General features: G+C 36.3%; 1 protein-coding gene across 1 annotated transcript in view; it reads right to left on the minus strand.

The window, feature by feature from the left end:
• Positions 1 to 26,571, minus strand: part of rnf121 (ring finger protein 121) — a 58,002-nt gene that overhangs the window by 19,577 nt on the left and 11,854 nt on the right. The window contains exons 3-5 of the mRNA XM_039745681.1: positions 14,163 to 14,304; positions 10,887 to 11,041; positions 1,682 to 1,789 (exon numbers count right to left, since the gene is read on the minus strand). Of these exons, the coding sequence (XP_039601615.1) occupies positions 1,682 to 1,789; positions 10,887 to 11,041; positions 14,163 to 14,304 (405 nt within the window). The remainder of the gene's footprint in view (positions 1 to 1,681; positions 1,790 to 10,886; positions 11,042 to 14,162; positions 14,305 to 26,571) is intronic.

A 26,571-nucleotide genomic window follows, 5' to 3' on the forward strand; every position in this document is an offset into this window, starting at 1 on the left:
TTCTGTCACATGTAGATAGTAAACAGACTCTGACTTCACGTCCTGACTTTTAGCACACTGCGCCCCCCCCCACCCACTTTTTGCTGGTACTGCAACTCGTGCACGCGTCGCGTTAATTTCTGAGGACCTGCTCAGAGGACGCGTGAAATGAACGCTGGGAACATGTGGCAGCCATGATGCGGGCGGGTATGTGTTCTGAGCGTCAAATATAAACCGGCCCTTATAGGTGAGAGGGAAAAGGTTTCTGTTCAGTCAGAAATTTAACCAAGATAGTATTAGCTCCAACACTTAAGAAATCATTGATGTATACATAATATGTGTAGAGAATAAATACTCTAAGTAACTTAAATAATTGTTTTAGTTGAGTGCTTATATTCATTAAACATTTTTTTTAACTTAAACAAATAAAAAATGTACATTAAGCCCAGAGAATCCCCAGCATTTTTCTCTAAGTACTCCAAATTTTACCAAAATCATAAAATTAAGAGAGCATAGATTGTGTTTGCAATTTTGCCTTGTGATGGACTGATTTCCTACACTTAGAACTACAAGGATTGGCAGGATCACCAAAACTCTAAAACAGAGAAAAGCAGGTTTAGAATATTGACTTGCCTTTCAGCAATTTTTATGGTTATGAATTCATTGATGTTAATAGTTATACTTAAATCCCTTTTTTAATTCAATTGTCAAATAGGCAAAAAAAAAAAATCATAAACCATTTACCTCTAGCAAGCATCAAAGACAAATAATACTGTATAATTATATGGACAGTGGTAAGGAGTACATCAGGTAAGTGGATTTGTGTTTTCTATTATATAAAATAAGACTGTGTATTGTTACACATTCTCTTATTATGCTGTGTTGCATGTTGGCCAGTCAACAAGTAAGAATTTCACTGTAAAATATATACCACCTGTACTAATTCTACTATCTATTTTAATACATATGAACATTCACACATGGATAGGTAATCTGGCAATGAAAGGAAACCATGAGGTAAGAGAAAACCCAAGAAGATGAAAGAAATATATTTAAAGAAAAAATTCGTAAAAAAAAAAAATCTAAATCAAAATAAAAAAAAAATTAACAAAACAGAATACCAAAAAATAAAGTCAATTAGTACATGTGATGCATTAGTCAATGGGCAAGAGACTGTAAGGGAGAAAAGACTGACACAGGACATGGACAGGGTCTGTACTGACAATGGGGAGATAAACCAACAAGCGAGTGCAAGAGTGTACACATTAACTGGCAGGTCTAACAACGAGGGACAGAGAGGGGGATAGAGGTGTGGTATTGGAGGGAACATCTAATGTTCTCCCAGGATACATAGAGGTAAGTAGCCCAGCAAGTGACAGGGGTGTATAATGTGTGTATGTGAGAGAGAGAGAGAGAGAGAGAGAGATATGCTACCAGGGGATGGCAGTGGGACATAACACCCAGAGACCAGCAGATGACAGAACAAGGTCCCAAGTAGCTTTTTAAACGACAGTAAAGTAAAAATTCCATCTCCATCTTTAGTATATGTTAAGTTTAAAGCCACACCTTTCATAGGAGGCATTATTATACCAATTGGTCAATAATTATTACTTTATGGTACTGTAACTCATGACACACACACTTATCTTAATAGCAAATCTTAACATTTACACTAAAAAGCCATCTTCCACTTGGTACTCACCTGAATATTAAGTTAATACCAAACAAGGTAAACATTACAGCTGTATAACCAACAATCCCAGTGGCATAGCTGATTTTATACAGTAACAAAAACCATTTGTACACCAACCTAGGGTAAAGAAAAAGATAAACAAAAAATAAAACAACTGAATTAAACATTTACAAACATCAGTGATCTGGAAGCACATTAAAAATGGAGAGTGGTATATCTGATTAAGTTTGTATAAATATATTCATTCAAGATAACCAAAGAAAAACAAATATGTACATAAATAAATGAATAAATTATACAAAGAGGCTTTTGGAGAGCCTTTAAAATGTACTGAAGCAGAATAACATGTGTTTTTCACCACACCAACACTCAGCAAAAGGAGACATGCATGCAGAAGCCTTCCTTTTATACTTGTGTACAACATTCTTGACTGTTCACTCAACACAACAACTAAAGGTGTGTTTTGCAAGTGTTTGTTTAATTAAATGACATCTATATATTGTGAGGAAAGCTTATGTCTTGTAATTTTCTTGTATTATTTATTTATTTTGGTAGTTTTTTTTAAACCACAGAGAGATTAACATAAAGTTCCTGCATCATTCAGGCTATTTATTTACAAAAAATTAAAATAGTACCCTTTTGGTTTATTGTTAAATGGTAATACTGTTATTTCCTGTTCATGTTTTAACAATGATCAGAGAACATTAGTTTTTTTTTTTTTGTTTACACAGCTTTGTTGGATAAAATGTAATTGTATTAAGTTGGAAGAACCAGTCTCTGCTGCCTAGTCTACAGAGGAGGGGGAAGAGCTGGTTATCAGTAGGCCAGAGAAATGAAGTTTTAATCTCCACGATGCTAACAATTACAAAGGCCATTGTGGTGTCTTGAAAGGGAAAAAGACATGTTGGTTACGGCGCACAATAACAGCACTAGTAGTATAAGCATTGTGCTAGAACATAGTACAAAAATCTAAACAAAAACCTTTTTTTTAAATTTTTTTTTTAAGAGGAAAATCTTTTTACCTTTTAGATCTTGAATATATAATACATGCTTACTTTTTTTTTATATATAAAGATAAACTATGTTTCAACCATCATGTTTCATGGTTTAGTGTTAAAAAGGCAGTACTGTGCAGCAAGACATAAAGGGGCCATTTACTGTAAAAATCAAAAGAGGTATGTGTGCCGTTTCTCAAAACTTGAAATTACCCTTATCAAAAGTCATAAACTACGTTGTGAGTTATGAGACAGATTGTGGCGAAAGCACAACCAGGAGGTCATGTTACAAAAAATTCACAGAGATTTTAGCGAAGTCCAGAAGATTTTTTCTCTTAATTATTGATTGCCAACAAGCATTCATATTTCATGTTCTTGTACTTATCCAATTTATTACTTGGTTTATTTGAGTTTTATTCTATCATTTTATACTGGCTTGAAGTCCTCTGTGTGTGATGCTCTGTTACCTTCCCTAGGCAAAAGTATTCATATTTACGTAGGTCTTACACACGTGGACGAAATTGTTGGTACCCTTCAGTTAATGAAAGAAAAACTCAAAATGGTCACAGAAATAACTTTAATCTGACAAAAGTAATAATAAATAAAAATTCTATGAAATTTAACTAATAAAAGTCAGACATTGCTTTTCAACCATGCTTCAACAGAATTAATAAAAAAAAACTCATGAAACAGGCCTGGACAAAAATGATGGTACCCCTAGAAAAGACTGAAAATAATGTGACCAAAGGGACATGTTAATCCAAGGTGTGTCCACTAATTAGCATCACAGGTGTCTACAATCTTGTAATCAGTCAGTGGACTATACAGTATATAGGGCTCCAGGTAGTCACTGTGTTGTTTGGTGACATGGTGTGTACCACATTCAACATGGACCAGAGGAAGCGAAGTAAAGAGTTGTCTCAGGAGATTACAAAGAAAATTATAGACAAGCATGTCAAAGGTAAAGGCTATAAGACCATCTCGAAGCAGCTTGATGTTCCTGTGACTACAGTTGCACATATTATTCAGAAATTTAAGATCCATGGGACTGTAGCCAACCTCCCTGGACGTGGCCGCAGGAGGAAAATTGATGACAAATCAAAGAGACGGATAATACGAATGGTAACAAAAGAGCCCAGAAAAGAGATCCAAGGTGAACTTCAAGCTCAAGGAACATCAGTGTCAGATCGCACCATCCGTCGTTGTTTGAGCCAAAGTGGACTTCATGGGAGACGACCAAGGAGGACACCATTGTTGAAAACAAATCATAAAAAAGCCAGACTGGAATTTGCCAAACTACATGTGGACAAGCCACAGAGATTCTGGGAGAATGTCCTATGGACAGATGAGACAAAAATTGAACTTTTTGCCAAGGCACATCAGCTCTATGTTCACAGACGGAAAAATGAAGCATATCAAGAAAAGAACACTGTCCCTTCTGTGAAACATGGAGGAGGCTCTGTTATGTTCTGGGGCTGCTTTGCTGCATCTGGCACAGGGTGTCTTGAATCTGTGCAGGGTACAATGAAATCTCAAGACTATCAAGGGATTCTAGAGAGAAATGTGCTGGCCAGTGTCAGAAAGCTTGGTCTCAGTCGCAGGTCATGGGTCTTGCAACAGGACAATGACCCAAAACACACAGCTAAAAACACCAAAGAATGGCTAAGAGGAAAACATTGGACTATTCTAAAGTGGCCTTCTATGAGCCCTGACCTCAATCCTATTGAGCATCTTTGGAAAGAGCTGAAACATGCCGTCTGGAAAAGGCACCCTTCAAACCTGAGACAACTGGAGCAGTTTGCTCATGAGGAGTGGGCCAAAATACCTGCTGAGAAGTGCAGAAGTCTCATTGACAGTTACAGGAATCGTTTGATTGCAGTGATTGCCTCAAAAGGTTGTGCAACAAAATATTAAGTTAGGGGTACCATCATTTTTGTCCAGGCCTGCTTTATGAGTTTATTTTTTTAAATAATTCTGTTGAAGCATGGTTGAGAATCAATGTCTGACTTTCATTGGTTAAATTTCATAGAATTTTTATTTATTATTACTTTTGTCAGATTAAAGTTATTTCTGTGACCATTTTGAGTTTTTCTTTCAAAATGAAAGAAGGGTACCAACAATTTTGTCCACGTTATTTTAGAACTAAATCCACTAATCTTAAATGTATTTAGCAATAGTAACTATGCAGACATTGCATGGAAATGGTCTGTTTTGTAGGTACATTTTCATGCAAAATAAAGAAACTTTTGCCAAATTTTATGTCTTACATATATGGTTGGTTTTAATGCAGGGCTGTGGAGTTGGTAGACAAAACCATCAACGTGAACTCCTCTGCTTCTAATTATTATGTTGATTAACAGTACACAACATACAAGAGGCAATTAATCTCTGCCTACATTTACCATTAGGCTACATTAAGGCACTTTATACCAGTTCAGGTATAAAGGCTGTTGTAATGGCTTACAAACACTGAGTAACAATTAAACAGAAGACTAAACTTGTAAAATTAAAAAATGTTAAATCTTTTCCACACTGCTTACTTCAAAAGTTAAGTGTGATTCACACTACCATTAAACTCCAGCTGGAAGCAAAAAGATGCTGATTTGTGTTAACAGTTAAAAAACACAGTGACTTAAAGCAGTTAGCTCACATTATTTTCCTCATTTACAGTAAGGGCTCTACAAGCTTGGCATTTCAGTGTATTAGAATGGGAATTTTTTTTGAGTCACTCATTCTTAGTGAATTCTTCCATTGAGAAAGAAATTACTAAAAATAAACTAATAAAAATAAAAGAAGACAGAAAATGGCATTATGTATAAGCATTTAACACCCTATGTAAGTACTTTTTTTACTACTTGATTTCTATCTCCAAAACAATGTGCAAAAGTAAAACAGACTTTGTCAACATGCATTTTGCTATTCTTCTTCATAAAACTGCTATCAGTGTTAGTGGGCAAACAAGATGGAGAATACTATTAAGGCATTCGATGGGATTATGTTAAGAGTCTGACTGAGCCATTCAAAGAAATCTGTTTTATTTATTTTTAAGCCATGGTACAGCTGTTGTGGTACTGTACTTTGGATTGATGTCTTTATGAAACACAACCTCCTTACTCAGTTTCAGTATTCTGGCAGAGAGGTGCAGATCTGCATTTCTCTATACAGACCACCATTCATCATTTTCACACATCCCGAAATACTAATTCCTGCTAGTAAAAAGTGTCCTCGTTAATATAATACAAAGTTCATCATACCTTATGAAGAAAATATTTAGATCGGACTATCTTGAAGTATTAAACTTGTGTTACATGTATAGTACTTTATACTGTATTATTCATGGCAATAGATTTCACTTTAGTCTGATCAGACCACATGACTTTTCAGTACGTATGGCAGTAGCTAAAGACTTGGATGGAAGCCAAACTTTCCTTCTTTCCACTCAGCAACAAATAGCCTACTTGTAAAATAAGTTGAAGACTGTCCTCATATTTTATTGCCGATACAGAATTCCCTAAATCATTCAGGTTCACATTTGATTTTAACATAGTTTCCTTATGAACTGCCCTTTGTTTTCAAATCTAGGCAAAGTGACAGCATTTACTATTGTTTTTCACTTTTCTAGAGACTTTTTTATTTTTTTTACATTTATCTATATCTGAGCTTCGCAATAATAAGAGCTCAGACTTGCTTAGAATATTCTTCTTTTAACTTTGAATCTCACTACTGAAAAAGTCACTACTGTACTTTTGAGCCTTACAGAGGGAAAGGTATTAAATCTGACAAGAGTTAAACAAGATGATCTACTAATTTCCCTCACTGGTGGGGTCAATCAACAAAGTTTTTGAATTGATGAGGCAATTAGAGATGTAACTAATTGATGAAACTGTTGTTGGATTAATTTAGAGAGTTTAGATCCATTAATTATACTTATTACATGAATAAGTTAAGTATGTATGTGTTGGTAAATTAAACTGCCTTGCTGCGTTGTAACCTTTGCTATAGCCTTACTTTGAGACATACAACAATAGTATTTAGGCTACTGTGGCTGGCATTACAATATACATAGGCATGAAGAGAAATTAACCAAGTTAATTTGTATTTGTTATCTGAAACATTGTGTTGTTAATGTTTGTTTCCAGTATATTTATAATATCTAGTATTTTTGATAATTGTCCGCAGAAATGTCATTACAGGACAAATTTGAATTTGATGATTGGGAAAAAAAAGAGCAGCAACATCTGTTAAGCACCAAGTAAATCTCAGAAGATGATTAAGTGAAAGAATGAGAAAGAATAAGTAAGCAAGATGCTGAAGAACATAGACAAGTATGAAGTAAATTATCAATATGGCATGATATGTTCTGGAAACCCAAAACGGTTAGGTCATGGCAATCTTCTGGATAGAAAATAAAAGCACAGTCCTTATAAACCCATCTCTATATAATCCCCGCAAGGATATACACATTCAGAATTCATAATCAAGTGTAAGCATTGAGTTTATTGATCACTGGGTTTATAAAACATAAAAATAGGATGGCAAAGTGACCTGTGGATGTGTGTTTACAGCAAAGTGATCAAAAAACCAAGTGACAACCACCATAATCAAAGAAAGAAAAAGAACAGCAATGATCTCTGCTGAGCACCAACCAAATTGCAGAAGGAGATTAAGTGATGAAGCACAAGAAGAAAAGACAAGATGCTAGAGCAATAAATAATTCTTAATACAGAGTAACTGAGCAACAGACACACAGAATAGTTCATAAGCATTTAAGTCAAAGTCCAGGAGAGACAAAACTCAACAGACAAAAATGGACTGTGAAAATCGAGAATATCATGAAATACTGGACAGTTTGACATCCGTGGCAGAGAGATGGGTGCTGAGCAGGCTCCAGTCAATCATGGAGAATCCACTGCATCCACTAAACAGTATCATCTCCAGACATAGGAGCAGCTGCTGTCACTGTCCTGCTCCACTGACAGACTGAGGAGATCGTTCCTCCCCCACACTATGCGACACTTCAATTCCACCCGGGGGGTAAACGTTAACATTATACAAAGTTATTGTCTGTTTTACCTGCAATTTTATCACTCTTTAATTTAATATTGTTTTTATCAGTATGCTGCTGCTGGAGTATGTGAATTTCCCCTTGGGATTAATAAAATATCTATCTGTCTACTCAAATCTTCCATTTGAAAGCATTGTTTTAACACACTTACATCAATATTTCTTTGAAGGCCACTACTTAGCAAAGTTACATCAGCGATGTGATTAATGTCAAGCTATATTTTTATGCTGAAAACAAAAGAATGCGTTGCCAAAACAGGAAAGTCCCACTTGCTCTAGATGAGCCACTAGGAGTAACAAAATACATTATAATTTCTAGAGAAACTGAAAGAAGTAACTACTTAGAAAACACAATAAGTATCAACAGCTATTTATCTTTAACTTTGTTTTTACTAGCATTTTATTTTAGGACTGTGGGTCCCAGTGTTTCACTATTGTCGTATTATTTAACTTCTGTAATTTATCTGAAATAAACAAAAATTTAATCAAACAGTTTATAACCTAAAATTAAACTTCACTGGATAAATTTCATCTACTTACCACCCACCTTTTCAATAAATGAAAGTCTTGTTAACAGAACCAACACAAATCAAGCACACAGGGACAAAGGCAGGTTTGATCAAGCCCAGTTCCTATCATGAACAGCGGAGTCATGTCTAAACAGTACTGGTCACTGGGTATTAAGCCTGAATTAGAGATGCTGGACCTACACTACGATGCCCCATTAGTCCAAGAGGTACAACAAGGAAGCATAAGACCAATATAAATTCGCAAACCTATAGAAAAGCCCAGTATCTCTCTACCAGTCCATCTCCAGAGACCATACCAGATCAGAGACCTCAGCCTACTAAGATAAAGAGCTATCTGGTTATTCAGGCATACTGGATGCCTAGACCTCTAACAAGATGAACTGCTGCTCATCCAGGATGTAACTGATATACTGTAGATTGCCACACTTATTACTTTGTTTCTGTTTTGGGCACATTAGGAACCTTAAATTAAAGAAAGTTAATCTATAATTTAGGAATAAAAGGGTAAACCTCTTCTCCTGCTTGTTTTTGTTTGCAAAATGTTGTCAATATAAGGGCTCTACTGGGGATTTGGTACATTTTGTTCAAGTCTATGTAATAAAGAGAGTCTGAAGGTGAAACTAGGGGTCATGCTAGGAATTCCACAATGATACAGCTACTCGTTATACCATTTCACATCAAGAACAAGAATAGATTCCTATAGCAAAATGAAGTGTACTACATGGTTTCATTATGAATGAAAGGGTGACAAACTTTGATGCAAACTGTCTAATACAGTATTAATACACAAAAGCACTACCACATACAAAACAAGTCCATCACATTTGAAATTGGATTAAAGCAATCAATCATAACAACAAATCTAGCAAGGAAAAAATTTGATGACTGGCAGAATTTATCATGTCTCTTTGCTATGGCGAGTGCCTACTTCCGGATGCCTGGAATGTCAATGCTATCATAACAGGCAGTGTGTGTGACTGACTCCTAAGCACATTGATATGCTCGTAATCCTTTAGTTTAAAAAAATTAATAAATAATTAATAATTGTATTATTTTTCAAGACAAGGAGAAAAGGGGCAACCAGATAAGAAAAGCTCAATATCAAAAAGAAAGTAAAGTCCTCATCCTACCCCACTCCATTCAGAAATGTATGCGAGTAGTGCTAGCCACACACATGGAACATCCCAATTACAACAAAGTAAAGTATTTTCCATAACTGCAACTCCTTTTTCTAAATATGATATAGTGGATGGACAAGAGAATTGAATAAAAGCTGCTGAAAGTTATAAAAGAAGTTGTAAAATAAGTTTCTCCTGAAATCTACCACACATTTTGATGTCAGAAGGATCTTAGCAGCTAAGGGCCTCACTGACGTCAATTTCTTTTTAGAGGGAGAAAAGAAGTATGAAGAAAAATCAAGAAACAAAAAAGCTGGGGAGAATGAGGAATAAAGATATTCAAAACGTGTGAAAGAGAAGTAGAAATGGATGTCCTCAAAAATGTGACAAGAGGGCAGCACCAAAAGAAAAGAAATGAGGAACCAGGCACTTTAAGAGAGCATTAATTACAAACTGGGCCGGGGCCAAACCGATTATTAAACACCATTTATAAAGGAATTGTACAAATCCTATGGACTATTTTATGCTGAATACTGAATCAATATGCTTCTACTCTTAAACAAAAATGCATAAAGCACTTTTTACTAATGTAAAAAGACAGCTTGTGACATGTTTTCACTTTACTTTAACAAATCTTAATACAATAATCAATTTTTTGCTGGAAAACTGATCCTTGCTTTACTTTGCATTATTAGGTAGGAGGCTTATTTTTTTAATGATTAACACTTATTAATTGATCAAAGAGGGTCAAGTGCCAATTATGAAATGTTATCAAAATTTGCACGCCTAAAGGAAAAATATTGCATTTGTGGAATACTGAGATTAACAATTTACTTAATCTGATGGTTTACAGCTGCCAATTCATGTAAAAAGCTAAAAGTTTGTTATTCATATTATTCAGTACATACAGCACTCTATGAATATTTTCTCAAGGCATTGCGAATCTAATGTAAATTCAATTTACATACATTGCAGACACATTTGATTATCTTATTCTTAGAAACTGGGTTTAATATATTTAGTGAAATTAGTATGGCATAGCAGTGAATTACTTGTCATACACAGGTGTTCAGCAAAGAAGATGGATGGAAAAATGACTGAGGGAGAGCCAAAGCTGACCACAATAGTCAACACTACACTTACTGGATATAAAATGTAGAAGGAGCTTATATCATAATTTTTTATGATTATGGTTAATTTTTGACATGTATCTTTTGGTAGTAAATACTAAAAAATAGGAGATCACAAACTTGTTTTTGTGACTGGACTCACATTCAGGTAACTCCTAGCCATAGCATTCCAACACAATTCAATGTGCGAACTTCTGCCATGCTTCTTCTCCCATATTAATTATGTCTGTAGTGTTCTTTTTCATAAATTTTCTCTTTTATTTTGATATATATGCCCCTCTTTCTTATGTCATTGTAATTCTTCTACCTCAGAAATGCAATTGCTCCATTCTGCTTTGTAAAACTATCCTCCGAGTTACTGTGGCTACCTGGCTTACCTTGGTGTGGTACATTCCAGAGGCTTCCGTGTTGCCCTGAAGGTTACAAAAGCAGTAATTAGGGAAAAAAGGAACCATGTCACCAGGAACCTCCACCAGTGCAGCTTTGTTGTAAAATAGAGTGGTACCACCCACATCTGGAAAAGGGTGATTAGCTGTGGGGGGAAAAAAACAAATTAGTTATGTTAGATGGTACAGTTCATCCGGAAAGTGTTCACAGCGCATCACTTTTTCCACATTTTGTTATGTTACAGCCTTATTCCAAAATGGACTAAATTCCTTTTTTCCTCAGAATTCTACACACAACTCCCCATAATGACAACATGAAAAATTTTCCTTGAGATTTTTACAAATATATTAAAAATAAAAAAAATTGAGAAAGCACATGTACATAAGTATTCACAGCCTTTGCCATAAATCTCAAAATTGAGCTCAGGTGCATCCTGTTTCCCCTGATCATCCTTGAGATGTTTCTGCAGCTTAATTGGAGTCCACCTCTGGTAAATTCAGTTGATTGGACATGATTTGGAAAGGCACACACCTGTCTATATAAGGTCCTACAGTTGACAGTTCATGTCAGGGCACAAACCAAGCATGAAGTCAAAGGAATTGTCTGTAGACCTCAGGCCTGTATGGTAGAGTGGCCAGACGGAAGCCACTCCTTAGTAAAAGGCACATGGCAGCCCGCCTGGAGTTTGCCAAAAGGCACCTGAAGGACTCTCAGACCATGAGAAACAAAATTCTCTGGTCTGATGAGACAAAGATTGAACTCTTTGGTGTGAATGCCAGGCGTCATGTTAGGAGGAAACCAGGCACCGCTCATCACCAGGCCAATACTATCCATACAGTGAAGCATGCTGGTGGCAGCATCAGGCTGTGGGGATGTTTTTCAGTGGCAGGAACTGGGAGACTAGTCAGGATAAAGGCAAAGATGACTGCAGCAATGTACAGAGACATCCTGGATGAAAACCTGCTCCAGAGCGCTCTTGACCTCAGACTGGGGCGATGGTTCATCTTTCAGCAGGACAACGACCCTAAGCACACAGCCAAGATATCAAAGGAGTGGCTTCAGGACAACTCTGTGAATGTCCCCAAGTGGCCCAGCCAGAGCCCAGACTTGAATCCGATTGAACATCTCTGGAGAGATCTTAAAATGGCTGTACACCAACGCTTCCCTGCTTGAGAGGTGCTGCAAAGAGGAATGGGCGAAACTGGCCAAGGATAGGTGTGCCAAGCTTGTGGCATCATAATCAAAAAGACTTGAGGCTGTAATTGCTGCCAAAGGTGCATCGACAAAGTATTGAGCAAAGGCTGTGAATACTTATGTACATGTGATTTCTCAGTTTTTTATTTTTTAATAAATTTGTAAAAACCTCAAGTAAACTTTTTTCACGTTGACATTATGGAATGTCATTATGAAAAAAAATGAATTTAATCCATTTTGGAATAAGGCTGTAACATAAAATGTAGAAAAAGTGATGCGCTGTGAATACTTTCCGGATGCACTGTAAATATTGTTTTAAAATTTCTGTCTTTGCAATATAGTATTACTTAAAGAAACACACACAAATTCACACCTTTAATACATGTAATATTTAGATTATGTAAAAGAAGCTTCAAAATACACACTGAACAGATAACATGAGCTTTTACACAAGACCCTTTTGTTTCAAGGTTGCCATTTCTTAAAAACAATATACAATATTGTAAGTTAATTTGGCAATGTATTTTTTTCCATTAAAACAACAAAAATATCAATCCCTTTAACAAGCACAGACACCATACTTTATCACCATATTATCAATTCAAAAAAACAAATATTAAGACAAATATCCTAATAAGCTGTCAGGTAATTTACGAAATGAAAATACAAAAAAAGAAAGTCTTTTAGTTCAAGCAAACACTTTACCATCAAATAAGTGCTTCCCCAGCATGTTGTTTGATCCAAAATGGCTCCTTTTCCTGCACATCTTTTCAAAATGGCATTTGTTTTAGGGGCCCTGGCTGCAACAGTTACTTGCCAAAATTTGCCAATTAGAGTAGCTACATGACAGTCTTTCAATCCATCGGTTATTGCAAGATGCAGAGTATTAACAGCACAATGCATATGTTGAATAATTGTAAGCTTAGATGCTTCTTCACCAAATATTATCCAAAATTTCACTATTCTCTTCGGTTTCACTTTCTACAAAACTTGCAGGACTATCTACCTCTAATATCTGTTTGTTACCTTTTCCATCTACTTTATTCATTTTCTCAATTGCGCTTAACATATTAGAAGCATTATCTGTCACAATACATAGAATCTGTTTCTTTTTAATTTCAAAATCTTCTAGAACAGGTGGTGTGCAAAGTTATGCTAAAGTTCAGCCCTGGCTGGGAGCATATGTGCAGACTGAACCCCTGAACACACATCAGGCCATAGCACACACCTGCACCTACATCATTTCACTTGTTTACACTCAAATTAACTTGTTAAACACATTATACCTGAAATAAAATGAAAACACTTTTTGTAATGTACCATAATCAAGATTACAATATGTGAATGTCAGGTTGTATATAATAGCTCAGCTGAACTTCACACTAGTAGTAACACAACTATGCACTGGGCTTTATTCTTACATCAGAGAAGTACTTAATTATGATTACTGTTTGTGAAATGGGGCATTTGAACTTGCTGTATTTTTTTTCAGTACAATTTTAATTTATTAGGAATTGGACTCGGTACGTTTTTGCCAACTCCGACCCTGACTCCAGGTGCCCAAAATTGTCTCCAACTCCATCTCCTCGACTCTGACTTCACAGCCCTGCTTATAACTGCAACAGACATACAAAGTCTTGAGTATTTTGCAAAGAACAATGTGTTTGAATTTTTCTTATCAAAGACCATGTCATAAAAGTTCGATGAGGTACATAATGACAATCTATTTTTGCCATTTGGCTCTATTTTAAGATAAGCTCAGTATTTCAATTTGACCTCTAATATTTTAAATTCATCCATATTCATTTGCTAAAACAGACTTTTACTCCTTTTATCATGTTGTAATAACAACAGAATTTCTGTGTATTCAATAAATATTCTCTCTAAAATACTATTTTGGGGATCTTTTTCTTCTAAGAATTTACAGCAAAAAAAAAAAAAGAAATGAAAAACAGAATGAGTTGTGGCAGATTTGTGAACTCAGAGGAGTAAGCCCACAGCACCACCTACCGATTACACTTTGAAACTGCATTGTTGAAGTGCAATCAAGCAAATCTCCAATATCAGCTTACGTTGTAGGACTTTGGGTGCCTCTGTTTCCATTGCACAAGCAGGAGTTGAGCAATTACCAAGGTGACTATCAGGATGAGAACCATCTCTGCATGCATTGCCTCATGTCCACGGTGTTTGGCGTGCATTCGTGCATGCTCCATCCTTTTAAAAGAAAAATTAAAAAAAAAAAAAAAATCTTTGGGTCAGTAAAAATCAGCAACAGGACTTTAAAGGCATAATGAAATAATATTACTATTGTCATAAACTTTTACTTTCCCTTTAAAATCTTTTAATGGTATTTTACCCACTTTTTGAAAATAACAGACTATATAGTATTCACTTTAAACATCCCCCTATGTTACTTACAAATGTGGTGCATGAATAGCTGCTTCTGGTAGTGTTACTTTAGTTCTATTATTTAAAAAAAAAAAAAAGTTTTTCTAATAATCTCCTTAAGCAGCCCTTTAAATTAATAGTAAAAGTGCATTCCCTTGAATGTGAAAAGCAGAAATAAACTTAACCATAGCTGCTTTACTAGCACTTTTAAAACTAATAACCAAACCCAGGCTACATGCAAAACTCTATACTGTGCTTTCATAGAAAAACAAAAGATGCAGTATATCTTGGATGAAAATCGTTTTAGGATTTAAATCGAGACTTGTATGCTAAAGCTGCATTTTTAACTTGGCATGGGTACGTTGTATGCAAGTTTACTATTTGTACAGGATATGAACTTAAACATGACATATTTCTGCAATTTTAATGCACATTTTTTATTTATTTGCTGACCTTGGGAAAACTAAAAGAGTGACATGATTTGCAAAAATATTTCAGCCCACTGCCAGTTCAATATATAAATATGTTTTAAGACATCAAAATTGAAGACAACTCAAGTGATAAATAAGTAATCTGACATTTCTAACCTATCAGAATATGGTGGTACTCTTAACAAATATGTGTATCTTTTAAAAAGTAGACTATGGCCTTAAGATACAGATAATTGAAGGTTACAAAATATATGAAGAACATAAAGAAAAAAACATATGAAGAATATAAATATTTTATTCTCACTATCAAGCACATCATTAGAACTGTTAAAAATAAGGCATGATCTGAAAAATCTATAAAACCCCCGGACAAGATGGAGCCTAAATTAATGTTGTGGCGAGTAGCTGGGGGTGATATCCAGCCGGGACGCCCAGAAGGACTGGAAGAAGGACTACGCCTCCTCCGGACCACAATAGGGCAGTCGCTCTGGATTGTATGGGGACCACGGGAACAGAGCTTAGAAGCTCAACCCCATAGGGGCCCGTGGTCACCGCCAGGGGGCGCCTGGATGCCTAAAGAGCCCTGGCCCTCAGCACATCCGCCACACCCGGAAGTGCTGGGGGGGGAAGACCACCAGGGACACCCAGAGTGCTTTCGGGTGTACAGCCGGCACTTCCTTCACACCTGGGAGGGCCAGCAGAAGGTTATCGGGAGGCACCTGGAGCTTGTCCGGGTGAACATAAAAGAGGCCGCCTCCCTCCATTTGATGGCTGGAGTCGGGAGGAACAGAGACATAGTCTTGGAGGAGAGGAGTGGAGGTGGACCTGAGAAAGGCATTGGAAAGAAGACCTGGACTTTGAGGGGAGTACTGGAGTTGTGTGTGAGCACTAATTGTAAATAATATGTATAATAAACTTGTGTTGGGTAAACCATTGGTGTCCGGGCCAAGCACCACAATGTAAAGTACACTTTATGCAAAGTTGCAGCAGAATCATAAAAAAAGAGGACAAATAAAGCAAAACTTCAACATAGTTTCTAGTCTTTTACATTTTTAACAGAAAGAGACAGAAAAAGAGAGAGAGATAGAAAGAACTTTGTCTCCGGGGAGAAATTTTTCTTTGTGAATAAATATACAGTATATACACACCAACTTTGGTCTGAACACACCAGAATGACTTTAAAGCAAGAAAACCAAAAGAAAAGATTGGATTGGCAGTCATAGTGAGACATTATGCAGACGTATTGTAGTTGGTATAAAGGAGCCCCCATCACGTTTCTTGACACACTTCTGCTGAATAATTTGTGAACTGTCCTCAGTGTTAATGTGACAGAAAGACAAGATGTTCAGCATTGTTCATAATGGCACTCAGCTTTATTTTAGCTCTTTCCTTCACTAGTACCTCTAGGGATCCAGAGTACGTCCTATAACTGAGCTTTCCCTTTTACTTAGCCTGTTGATTCATCGGCTCTCTCTTGAAGTGATGTTCTAGCCCAGCATACCACATACCTCGGTGTTCAGAGACCAGTCCAACCTATCATTAATGTGGACCCCCCAACTACTTGTAGCAGTGCACTACCTCTGCATCCACTCCTTGAATTTGACCGGAAATGGCTCTTTGATATGGTGAAAGTCAATAATCTGTTTATTGATTCTGCCGATGTTAAGATGCAAACAATCTTTCTGCATCAAACAATAACTTTGCTACCTGACTCCTATACAGTAAACCCTCGTTTATCGCGGTTCATCCGTTCCAGACTCTACCGCGATAAATAAAATTTCCGCGAAGTAGGATTCTTTATTTATAAATCTAATATTCTCGCAGTTAGAGCACAGAAAACCTGTTTACAACCTTCTAAATACGCTTTTTAACATTATTAGAGCCCTCTATACATGAAATAACATCATTTAGTCAAAAGTTTAAACTGTGCTCCATGACAAGAAAGAGATGGCAGTTCTTTCTCACAATTAAAAGAATGCAAACATATCTTCCTCTTCAAAAACGTACATGTCAGGAGCAGAGAATGTCCGAGAGAGAGAGAAAAGTAAACAATCAAAAATCAATAGGGCTGTTGGGCTTTTAAGTGGAAGCACCGCGATAAAGCGGCCGCAAAAAAGGGATCAATGTGAAGGTAGTCTTTCAGCATTTTTTAGAGGAGTATCTGTATCTTCTAAGCAAACAGCCTCTGTGCAAACAGCCCCTCTGCTCACACCCCCTCCGTCAGGAGCAGAGAATGTCAGAGAGAGAGAGAGAGACAGAGAAAAGCAAACAAAAATCAATACGTGCTGTTAGAGCTTTTAAGTGTGCGAAGCACCGCGAGGGAAGCATATCGCATATCATTGAGGATTTTTATTTAATACATAATACGTGATCTGATTGGGTAGCTTCTCAGCCATCTGCCAATAGCGTCCCTTGTATGAAATCAACTGGGCAAACAAACTGAGGAAGCACGTACCATAAATTAAAAGACCCATTGTCTGCAGAAATCCTCGATATATTTATTTATTTATATATATTGAGATATGCTTACATTTAAAATCCGCGATGGAGTGAAGCTGCGAAAGTCGAAGCGCGATATAGCAAGGGATCACTGTACTCTGTCTCATTCCTCTTATCAATACACCTCATAAGTGGAGAATATGACTTGGTGTTATATTTGTAGTTGGAGGTGTAGAGTGAGGAGAAAAGGAGACAGGACTGTTCCTTTTCATGCTCCAGTGTTGCTCACATTATGGAAAATAAAATTAGTATATTCATGTATTAGCATAAATACATATAGGAAAATATAAGCATTAACTTCAGTGCAAATATTAATGCAAGTTAAACAAATGGTAAAATAAAGACCCATGCCATATTTCTTTTTTAATTAAGGCTTAGCTCTAGTTAGAGGACCCAGGAAGGGAAAACAATGAGGTAATGACAACTCAAGGATGGAAGAAGGAAAACACCTGTTGGCTCTCAGCCGACTTAAAAAATGAGCGAAGCAGAAAAATAAAGATAACTGACAGAAAATAAAAATACCGTGGTCATCATAAAATAATTTCACAGGCCAGCTACAGGAAAGGGGAGTCAGAATAAGCAGCGAATGGGCTGGTTTGAGCGAGGTCAGAATGATAAGAAATGAGATATAAAAAGGTGATTTTTGAACTATTCAGGGCTCAGCCTGATTTGCCTGAATTGGGTTGAGTCTGTGTTGTTGTTTACTGCAATAAAACAAACTCTGTTTGGCCATCCTCTTGACTCCAGAGAGCCTTCATTCTGGGTGAAGACCTCTGGTGCGTCTTTGTGCTGACAATTTTCTCTTCGACAACATCCATCTCAGAAACACAGTCCTTGAGTCTCAAAAGCTTCATTCTGCTTGACAGATAGTCCATTGTCCAGGACACCACCATAGGCTCTTCCATCTGGATATCTATTAAGTTTACTTCTTACCAGGGATGGCTGGATGGTACTGAAGGTGTATATGTATAGGTGAAGGCCTTCAATATTATCCCCACCTTAACTGTACAGTAAAATGGGTAGAAATGTCATATTTTGTATGTATGTTTGGATATTTAAAGACAAATGATGAGCAGTTCATGCAACCACGGTTTGAATTTGGTAGTTTATATCTTCAAGAAGGCAGATCACTGTGGGAATGGCACACATTTTAGTTATATCTTCACTGCCAACACAAATAGCATAGTTTAAACTCAAGCTCAGTTAAATACAATGTCCAATTTACTTGCGTTCTTGCCTGAGTAAGTGGAACCAACCCTTAGTAAAATGGTAATATCTATCCATCCATTTCCTAACCCGCAGGGCAGGGTCACAGAGAAGCTGGAGACTAATCCAGCAAAGACTAGGCATAATAAGGGAACAATCTACTTATACAAAGGTGTGAATCTAGTCTTTTGCATAGGGTTATTTGGAATTCATTAAATCATTTAAATGGTTTAAGTGAAGCAGACAGCTCACAGAGAGATTTGGTAATTTAAAAATGCAGTCTGTTGCCTCTGCTGGATGTGCACAGATGTTAACAGATCATTACTAAATGTCCACATGTTTCAGCCATTTCATAGTGGACTACATTCCTTTGCATATACATTTTCTCAGGGAAAAGTACTTAATTATCTTTCACATCATGTATGTTATAAAGAATTCTTCAAAATCTGATCAGTGAAATTTAAGGAATTGTCTATTTTTTTTTTTTAAAGTGCCTGGAGATGCAATAATTAAAGCCCCAGTTTTATTATTATTTAATCTGAGAAAGTTTTCACACAACCAGTGTTTGATGTCAACCAAACAGGCAACCAATGCAGGAGGAGGTAATGTTTGCGAAAGCCCTGTGTAAATAAATCTGTATATTGTCATCATAACAGTGAAATCGGCTATTTTAAAAATTTTAAGATGGCCGAATGCTTTAAAAGTACAAGAAGTGCACATGTGAGAAATAAGTACAACATGGAAAGTGAGGGGAAAAAAAAAAAGATGTATATGAAGACTGTTTTTTAATCCCATTTTAACTTAGACCCATATTTAACTAAAGACTAGGGGGCTCTGCCCCCTGCTCGCTCACACCATTAACACCCCCATCCCCGAGGGCATGCTATGCACCAGCCACTTCGCATCTCTGCCTCTCGTGTTGTGAAGAGAGGGGCTGAAAGCACGCTAAGGAGATGCGGTCGGTCCTCCGAAACACCTTCTTGAATGGTTATACAATGGGAAGGAAATACATTTTTTTTACCTGCTCTATGCTCGATCAGCTGGCTTGCTGCTGCTGCTACTTGTGCCGTGCCAAGTGATCTGCATGTCGCACTGCGCTTCGAACATTTAAAGGCTTGTACAGCAGCTGCCCTTTTGTCTCACTGCCTTGTCTCACGGGACGTTAAAGTGTCTCCGAGAAAATCAAGTCTTGACCCAAGATTTTTTTTTTTTATAATAGTGAGAGTGATTTGTGGTGGTTATATTTACTTTTATTAACACCAAACTGAATTTCTGGACTATTGTTAGTTGTTGGTTATAGAAGGTCTATGGCTAATTGTAGCTCATAATTTGTGAAAGATGTATCCAATGGACAGTACAAATCTATGTTGAAACACCATGTTATATATTGATGGCATTAGATGTCCTGCAAGCTGATCATTTTTCATGTCATTTAATTTTCGTCTACACCTATTCTGGTACCTTAGCCTTCGTAAATATTGATTTTAATTAAAAGAATAAATAAAAATAAAAGTAAATTATTGGCTACTGTGAAGGTCCAGAAAGCCTCACAGGTTTACAAATCCAAAAAGCAATATTTCAGGTATTTACTCAGATAATAAGAAGACCTGCTGTGTGTCATGTAAAACATGTTATTCTGCAATGTAGTGTCTTTCTTTTTCTAGCGCAGTCATGGGTTAACAATAGACAATCTACTAGAAAAACACACATATCAATAGTGCACCTGCACTATTGGGACGTTTTTAATTAAAACATGACTTTGTTAGTCATGCAAAATTTGCATTTGTTGTAGCAGTTGTGTCACACTATAGAGTGTTAAACACTGTCATACACGTGCAATTAGGAGGGAGCTGGGTGGACCAAGTGGAGGTAATTACCTGCCAGGCTAAGGGGTGGTGGGGTGTACTAAACCTACCTCTGTCATCTCTGCTGCCCAAATATGGGAAAACCTGTCTGATTCAACATCAACAAAGCCACTTCCAGCGCCCAAACTGACATCACTTTCAATTCCACCGGCCAGATCGATATCACTTCTGGTTTACGGCACCCAGATTAACATCATTTCTGGTTTCCACTTATAAAGCCGCTATCTTTTCAAAACCAAATCAGTTAGAACTCAAAGAGAGCACTTCTATGTTCATTTAAATACCCACTTGAAGCCAGGGACAATATAAGGGTGGCTGCCCCAAACCTTTTTCATGTGTTGAGACTCATTCTTTCACAACACGATGCATTTTAATTAAACACAAAAAACTCCACTTTTCCTGTTTTTTTTTTTGATTATGACACTGACAAAGCTTGGAGGACCTGAATTTCCATGTTTGTTTTCCATGTTGCACTGTCATGGAATGGATGAGCGAGATAAGTTTGACTTGGAAATGTAACTTAGTAGAAGTAAAGATAAAAGCAAATAAAAAACTCAAAGATGCAAATATGCCTTGGGATTCATGTGATGATGAAATTAGCCGTAACCTGGACTAAATTAAGCAAATGGAAATATGGATGCATGAAAAAAAATGTTTTTAGAATTTGATTTTTAGTTTGGTTCTGCACAAACATCTTTTCAATGAACTTTAGTATTATCCTAAAGTGGCTTGGTCATATGGCATCTACAAATAAAATAGCACCTTGTGTTGGAAAGATGAATCAGAATCAGACAATTTTCTGTGAATTCAATCAGGGATAGGAATGTGTGACTAATTTATGCTGGATGTGGACCTCTAAATGAAACATGCAACTGCCTTTTCACAGAATACTGGATATTTGTAATAATTGTAACTGTTTTCCTGAATGCCAGGGATTCCTATAAAAGGAGAAGGCAAGGAACTGCTGAATAGACTGTCTCCTAAATCTCCTGACAAACATGCAGTTCTTATGGAACAAAGCAAATGTTTATTTTCAGGTCACTTGCAAGCCTGTAATATGGCTTTGACAGACACATGGTTTTCTTGATATAGGCTACAGATCAATAAATGGAACATGCAAACCCACGGCATTAAGCAAAAAAAAAAAAGGCACTAGCCACTAATAATGGAAAGTATGCAAGACAGAAATTAAACAGTGATTAATCTGTACAGGACCTTCATTGATAATTCGACTTCACAGATTGGGATACATTTAACAAACAGGCATAGAGTTGTTATAAACAACATCAGGAAGGTTAACTATGTTGCATTTTGTAAAAATATGGCAATTAAATACATTAAATTATATCCTAATAACAGGACCTGGGTCAAAATATCTATAATGATTATGCAAAAAATAAAGTGCAATGCAAAGGAATTACAAAGTAAAATTATGAATAATGAACTCATTTCAAAGCATTTATGTGAGAAGGAATTCTGCCTGAAAATGTCAACAGCAGTCATAAGACGATAATCAAATCTTTCTCCACTAATTCATATTTAGATAGCAGAAGAAAGTTTCTTGATCAAAGTAAAACATTTTTGATAAGTTAAAGGTAAATAAAATTACTAGGCCAGATCATATTACTGGAAGATTGTTGGTCTATTGTAAAAATCACAAGATCAATTTTATCTTATCTTCTTCTTGTATTTATGACTTTAAAAGGTTGCAGATCTGTCAAAACAGCTTTCAGTAATTCCAGGAGCAAAACATGATATTTAAAATAATTTAATAAATTCAGACAAATAGTGTAATGAATCACTTAAGGGAAAAAAATGATTAAGTTTATTGTAAACTACCTTGTATTACAGAGAAACTATTTATTTGGTTAATTTGTTCACATAGCCACCTGGAGAGTGTTAAGGTATAAGGATGATGTTTGGTTAGACATGCAAGTAATAATTTGATTGCTCTCTGTATACATGATACTACTACTACTACTGTTCATAAAGCAACTATCACAGGATCACTGGTAAAACAAAAAAGTGTAAAAAAGCAAGGCTGCCTTTATGATTTACTGTCCTAATTAACTGCATCTCCATAAAGTTGCATCATTTTCCACTTTTGATACAATAGATTTCCAAATGCATTGACCAATTTTGTTATTTTTCTATGACATGACATGACATGAATGTTAAACAGAAGCACGGTAGCTTAATGGGTACTGCCCTGGGTTTAAATCCTGTGCTTGGTCATTGTTCAGGTAAAGTTTATATGTTCTCACCATAAGTTCATTGGGTTTCCTCCCATTCCCCCAAAACGATGTACTAATTAGGGTGACTCTTGACTTCAAATTGACCCTATGCAAGTGCAAGTGAGTGGACACAGAAAGGGACTGTTGCAATGACAAGGTTTTTCCCTGCATTGTGCCTGATACTGCCAGAACAGACACACGCTGTGTATGACCTGAATTGGATTCAGTGGGTTTAAGGTTACCAATAGTTCCAAATATGTCCATGATTTTAAACAAATTAATGAAAATAAGTCCTTTGTTACAATGAAGTGGATGAAATGGGTTTGAGAACAGATGACATTAGATGATGTGATGAAAACAAAGTGTCACTGCCTAGCGTTCAGTGATGTTGTTATCTGATGTGTAAAGTCATTTCTACAATGAAAATGGCATCTAAATTTAGATTCAAAACAGACTTCAATTCAGAACACAGAGGTCTTTTAGAAGCCGCAACAGCATTTCATATGTCCCATGAAGTCAAGTGTTTTAACAGTAATTCTAACATTCTGACTATGTTTTATAGAACTCCATGAACCACTATCAACTTATTAACTGGTCTGATCTAGAACATTTTTGTGCTATCAGCAAAGATGACATCAACAAACCTACGTTTCATATTTGTGTGAAAACTTGGTGGAAATACTGGAATTTCTGGTATAAACTCTCATTTTATTCCAAAAGTAATCAGACATGCCAAATATTGGCAGACATTATGTCTTTAATAATAACAGGTAATGAAACATGACCTATCCAAGAAACAAGGGTGAAAATCAAAAGCCAATAATGGGCAAATATACATCCTAGGGACTGTTTATACACAAAAACACAAGATCTATCCAGAATTATCCAATAATCTGAGGCACACATTTGTAATATGTGGGAGGAATAACTAAGTACAACCACATATCAGAAAAAGTTTGGACTATATGGAAAATACAAATAAGAAAACGCAGTGATTTTTAAATCTACTTTGACTTTTACTTCATTGCAGACAGCATGAACCCCAGATATTTCATGTTTTGTCTAGTCAACTTCATTTCATTTGTTAATATACATCCATTCCTGCACTTCAGACCTGCAACACATTCCAAGAAAAGTTGGGACGGTAAAGCATTCACCACTTTGTAACGTCTCCATTCCTTCTCACAAAAGTTTGACATTTTGGCACTAAGGATACCAAGGAACTTAGCTTTTCAGGTGTTATTTTGTCCCATTCTTCCTGTAAACAAGTCTTAAGGTGTGCAAATGTACAGGGTCAATGTTGTTGCATTTTTAGTCTCAAAATTTTCCACACATTCTCAAATGGAAGCAGGTCAGGACCGCAGACAGGCCAGTCCAGTACCCGTACCCTCTTCTTCCACAGCCATGCCTTTATGATGTGTGCAGAATGTGTTTTTGCATTGTCTTGTTGAAAAATGCATGGAGGTCCCTGGAAAAGATCTCGTCTTGAGGACAGCATACGTTGCTCCAAAATCTCAATGTACTTTTCGCCATTAATGTTGCCATTGCAGATTTTGCCAAGAGCACTGACACAAACCCATACCATGACAGACCCTGGCTTTTGGACTTGTTGCCGATAAAATTCTGGATATTCCTTTACATCTATGGTCCACAGCACATGTCATCCATGGCTTCCAAAAAATCTGAAATACTAATTCGTCTGACCACAATACCCGTTTTTCACTTGTGATGGTCCATCCCAGATGCATCTGGACACAGAGAAGTTGACGCTGCTTCTGGACGTGGTTAACATAAGGCTTCTTTTTTGCACAGTAAAGTTTTGTAGTGCTTGACAAAGGTTTGCCAAAGTAATCCCATGCCCATGAAGTTATATCAGCTATTGATGAGTGGTGTTTCTTGATGCAGTCTCATATGAGGGATTGGAGATCACGGGTGTTCAGCTTAGGCTTGTGCCCTTGCTCTTTATGCACTTAAATTCCTCCAGATTCCTTGAATTGTTTAATTATATTATTCACTATAGAGAGAGAGAAATATTCAAATCCCTTCCAATCTTTCTTTAATTTCTTTAATTTTCTCATGTAAATGTTGAGAAACTGGAGATCCTCTGCCTATCTTTGCTCCTCAAAGACTCAGCCTTTCGTGGATATTATTTTTGTAGCAAATTATTTTCCCTCATTACTGGCCCCAATTTTCCCCCATCTTTTTTTGTAATGTGTTGCAGGACTGAAATGCACAAATTGATGTATACTGTATTTACAAATGAAATGAAGTTGATGAGACAAACAATTAAGTATCTTGGGTCCATACTATATGCAGTGAAATAAAAATCAAAGTAAATTTCAGAATCACTGCTTTTTTTAATTTATTTGCATTTTCCATACTGTCCCCACTTTTTTGATTTGGGGTTGTAAAAGGCAAACAACCTTTTTGCAAACACAGGGAGACTGTGACACTCTACACAGACAGCTATCCTAAAAGGAATAATGATGATTAATAGTATACTACACATTTTTAATAAACATTATTCCATAATATACAAGGGGTGATCCAAACACCCTGGCCTATAAACACAATAATAACAATGCCAATCAATTTATTTTTTACCAAAATAATCCCTGAGAACACTAGTACATTCACATAACATTCACAACGTTCATATTCATCATAGGCATAGCATTCCCCATAAATATAGCCTTCAGATTAAGGTACAAGTGATAATCACACAAGGCCTGGTCTGACGGGTTCATTTTACAGTACAGCTTTTCCAACAAATGCAACACAGGAAGTGTAATTGCTATTAAAACAGAATGGGGATGGCTGACAGCTTTGCTTTCCAATTCTCTCTGACTTGATTGCTACAAATGGTAATGCAAATCAGTGTAACACTAGAAAAAAAAAACTGTGCACATGATTGTGCTAGTACTAGCCTGTAATTTGAATCTCTTTGGCATTGAACACCATGCTTCCACTGTTTCAACTGTTATTTGGATGCTCAGCTATAGCAATATAGCCATGTTTATTTCATACTTAAGAATCACTTCTTATATTTCTACCACTCAAGACTTTTCTTGGCATATTGGATGGAGTGATATTTCATTTAAGCAGTCAATATTCTAAACACCCAACATTCATGGATATTGCTCACGTTTAATTATTAATGAAGAACAGATTCAACTGGCCAAAAACTATCTTCAGTATTTTCTGCCATATCAGGCAATGTTATTCTACATTTCTGTATTACAATTTTTTCTCACAGTCGCAACATTTGCAATTAACGTTGAAGTCTATTTTCAAGAGAAAACCTGCCATGAAAGAATTCTGCAGCTCACCTTAAGAACCAAGTATGGTTCTGGTATTCATTGATTAGATGAAAATGATCCTCCAAAAGCATTCAATTGCATAAGAAATTCAATGATAACACAATACTTGATTTTGATGTTTTCAGCATTAATGTTAACTTGGTTCTTAAACACAAAGTATATACTATAAACTATAAATGCTTGAAACATATATTTATATGTGTGAGTTTATAAATCAGTACAACAGAAGATCACGTTCAGGCTCAGGCTCAAAATTATTCATCACCATGGTTGGTTACCAAAATAACTAAGCATTGCCACAGTATTATGGAAAAGGCAAAAACTTGTTACAAATTTTCTTCCCCACCTAACTTGTAAAATGTAAAATTAAAATTGCCTCCATCTCTACAATATATAAAATCATTTTACAATCCCTTCCTTTCAAAGATCCAAGAGGACACTGGGAAAAGGATCTCTCAATTAAAATATCAGAAAAGGAGTGAAAAGTAGCAATGCAGAGAATTCACTCGAGCTCCATATGCGCAAAGCATACAATTAT

The sequence above is a fragment of the Polypterus senegalus genome, chromosome 2 (assembly GCF_016835505.1).
Source record: "Polypterus senegalus isolate Bchr_013 chromosome 2, ASM1683550v1, whole genome shotgun sequence".
In the NCBI taxonomy this organism is placed as follows: domain Eukaryota; kingdom Metazoa; phylum Chordata; class Cladistia; order Polypteriformes; family Polypteridae; genus Polypterus; species Polypterus senegalus.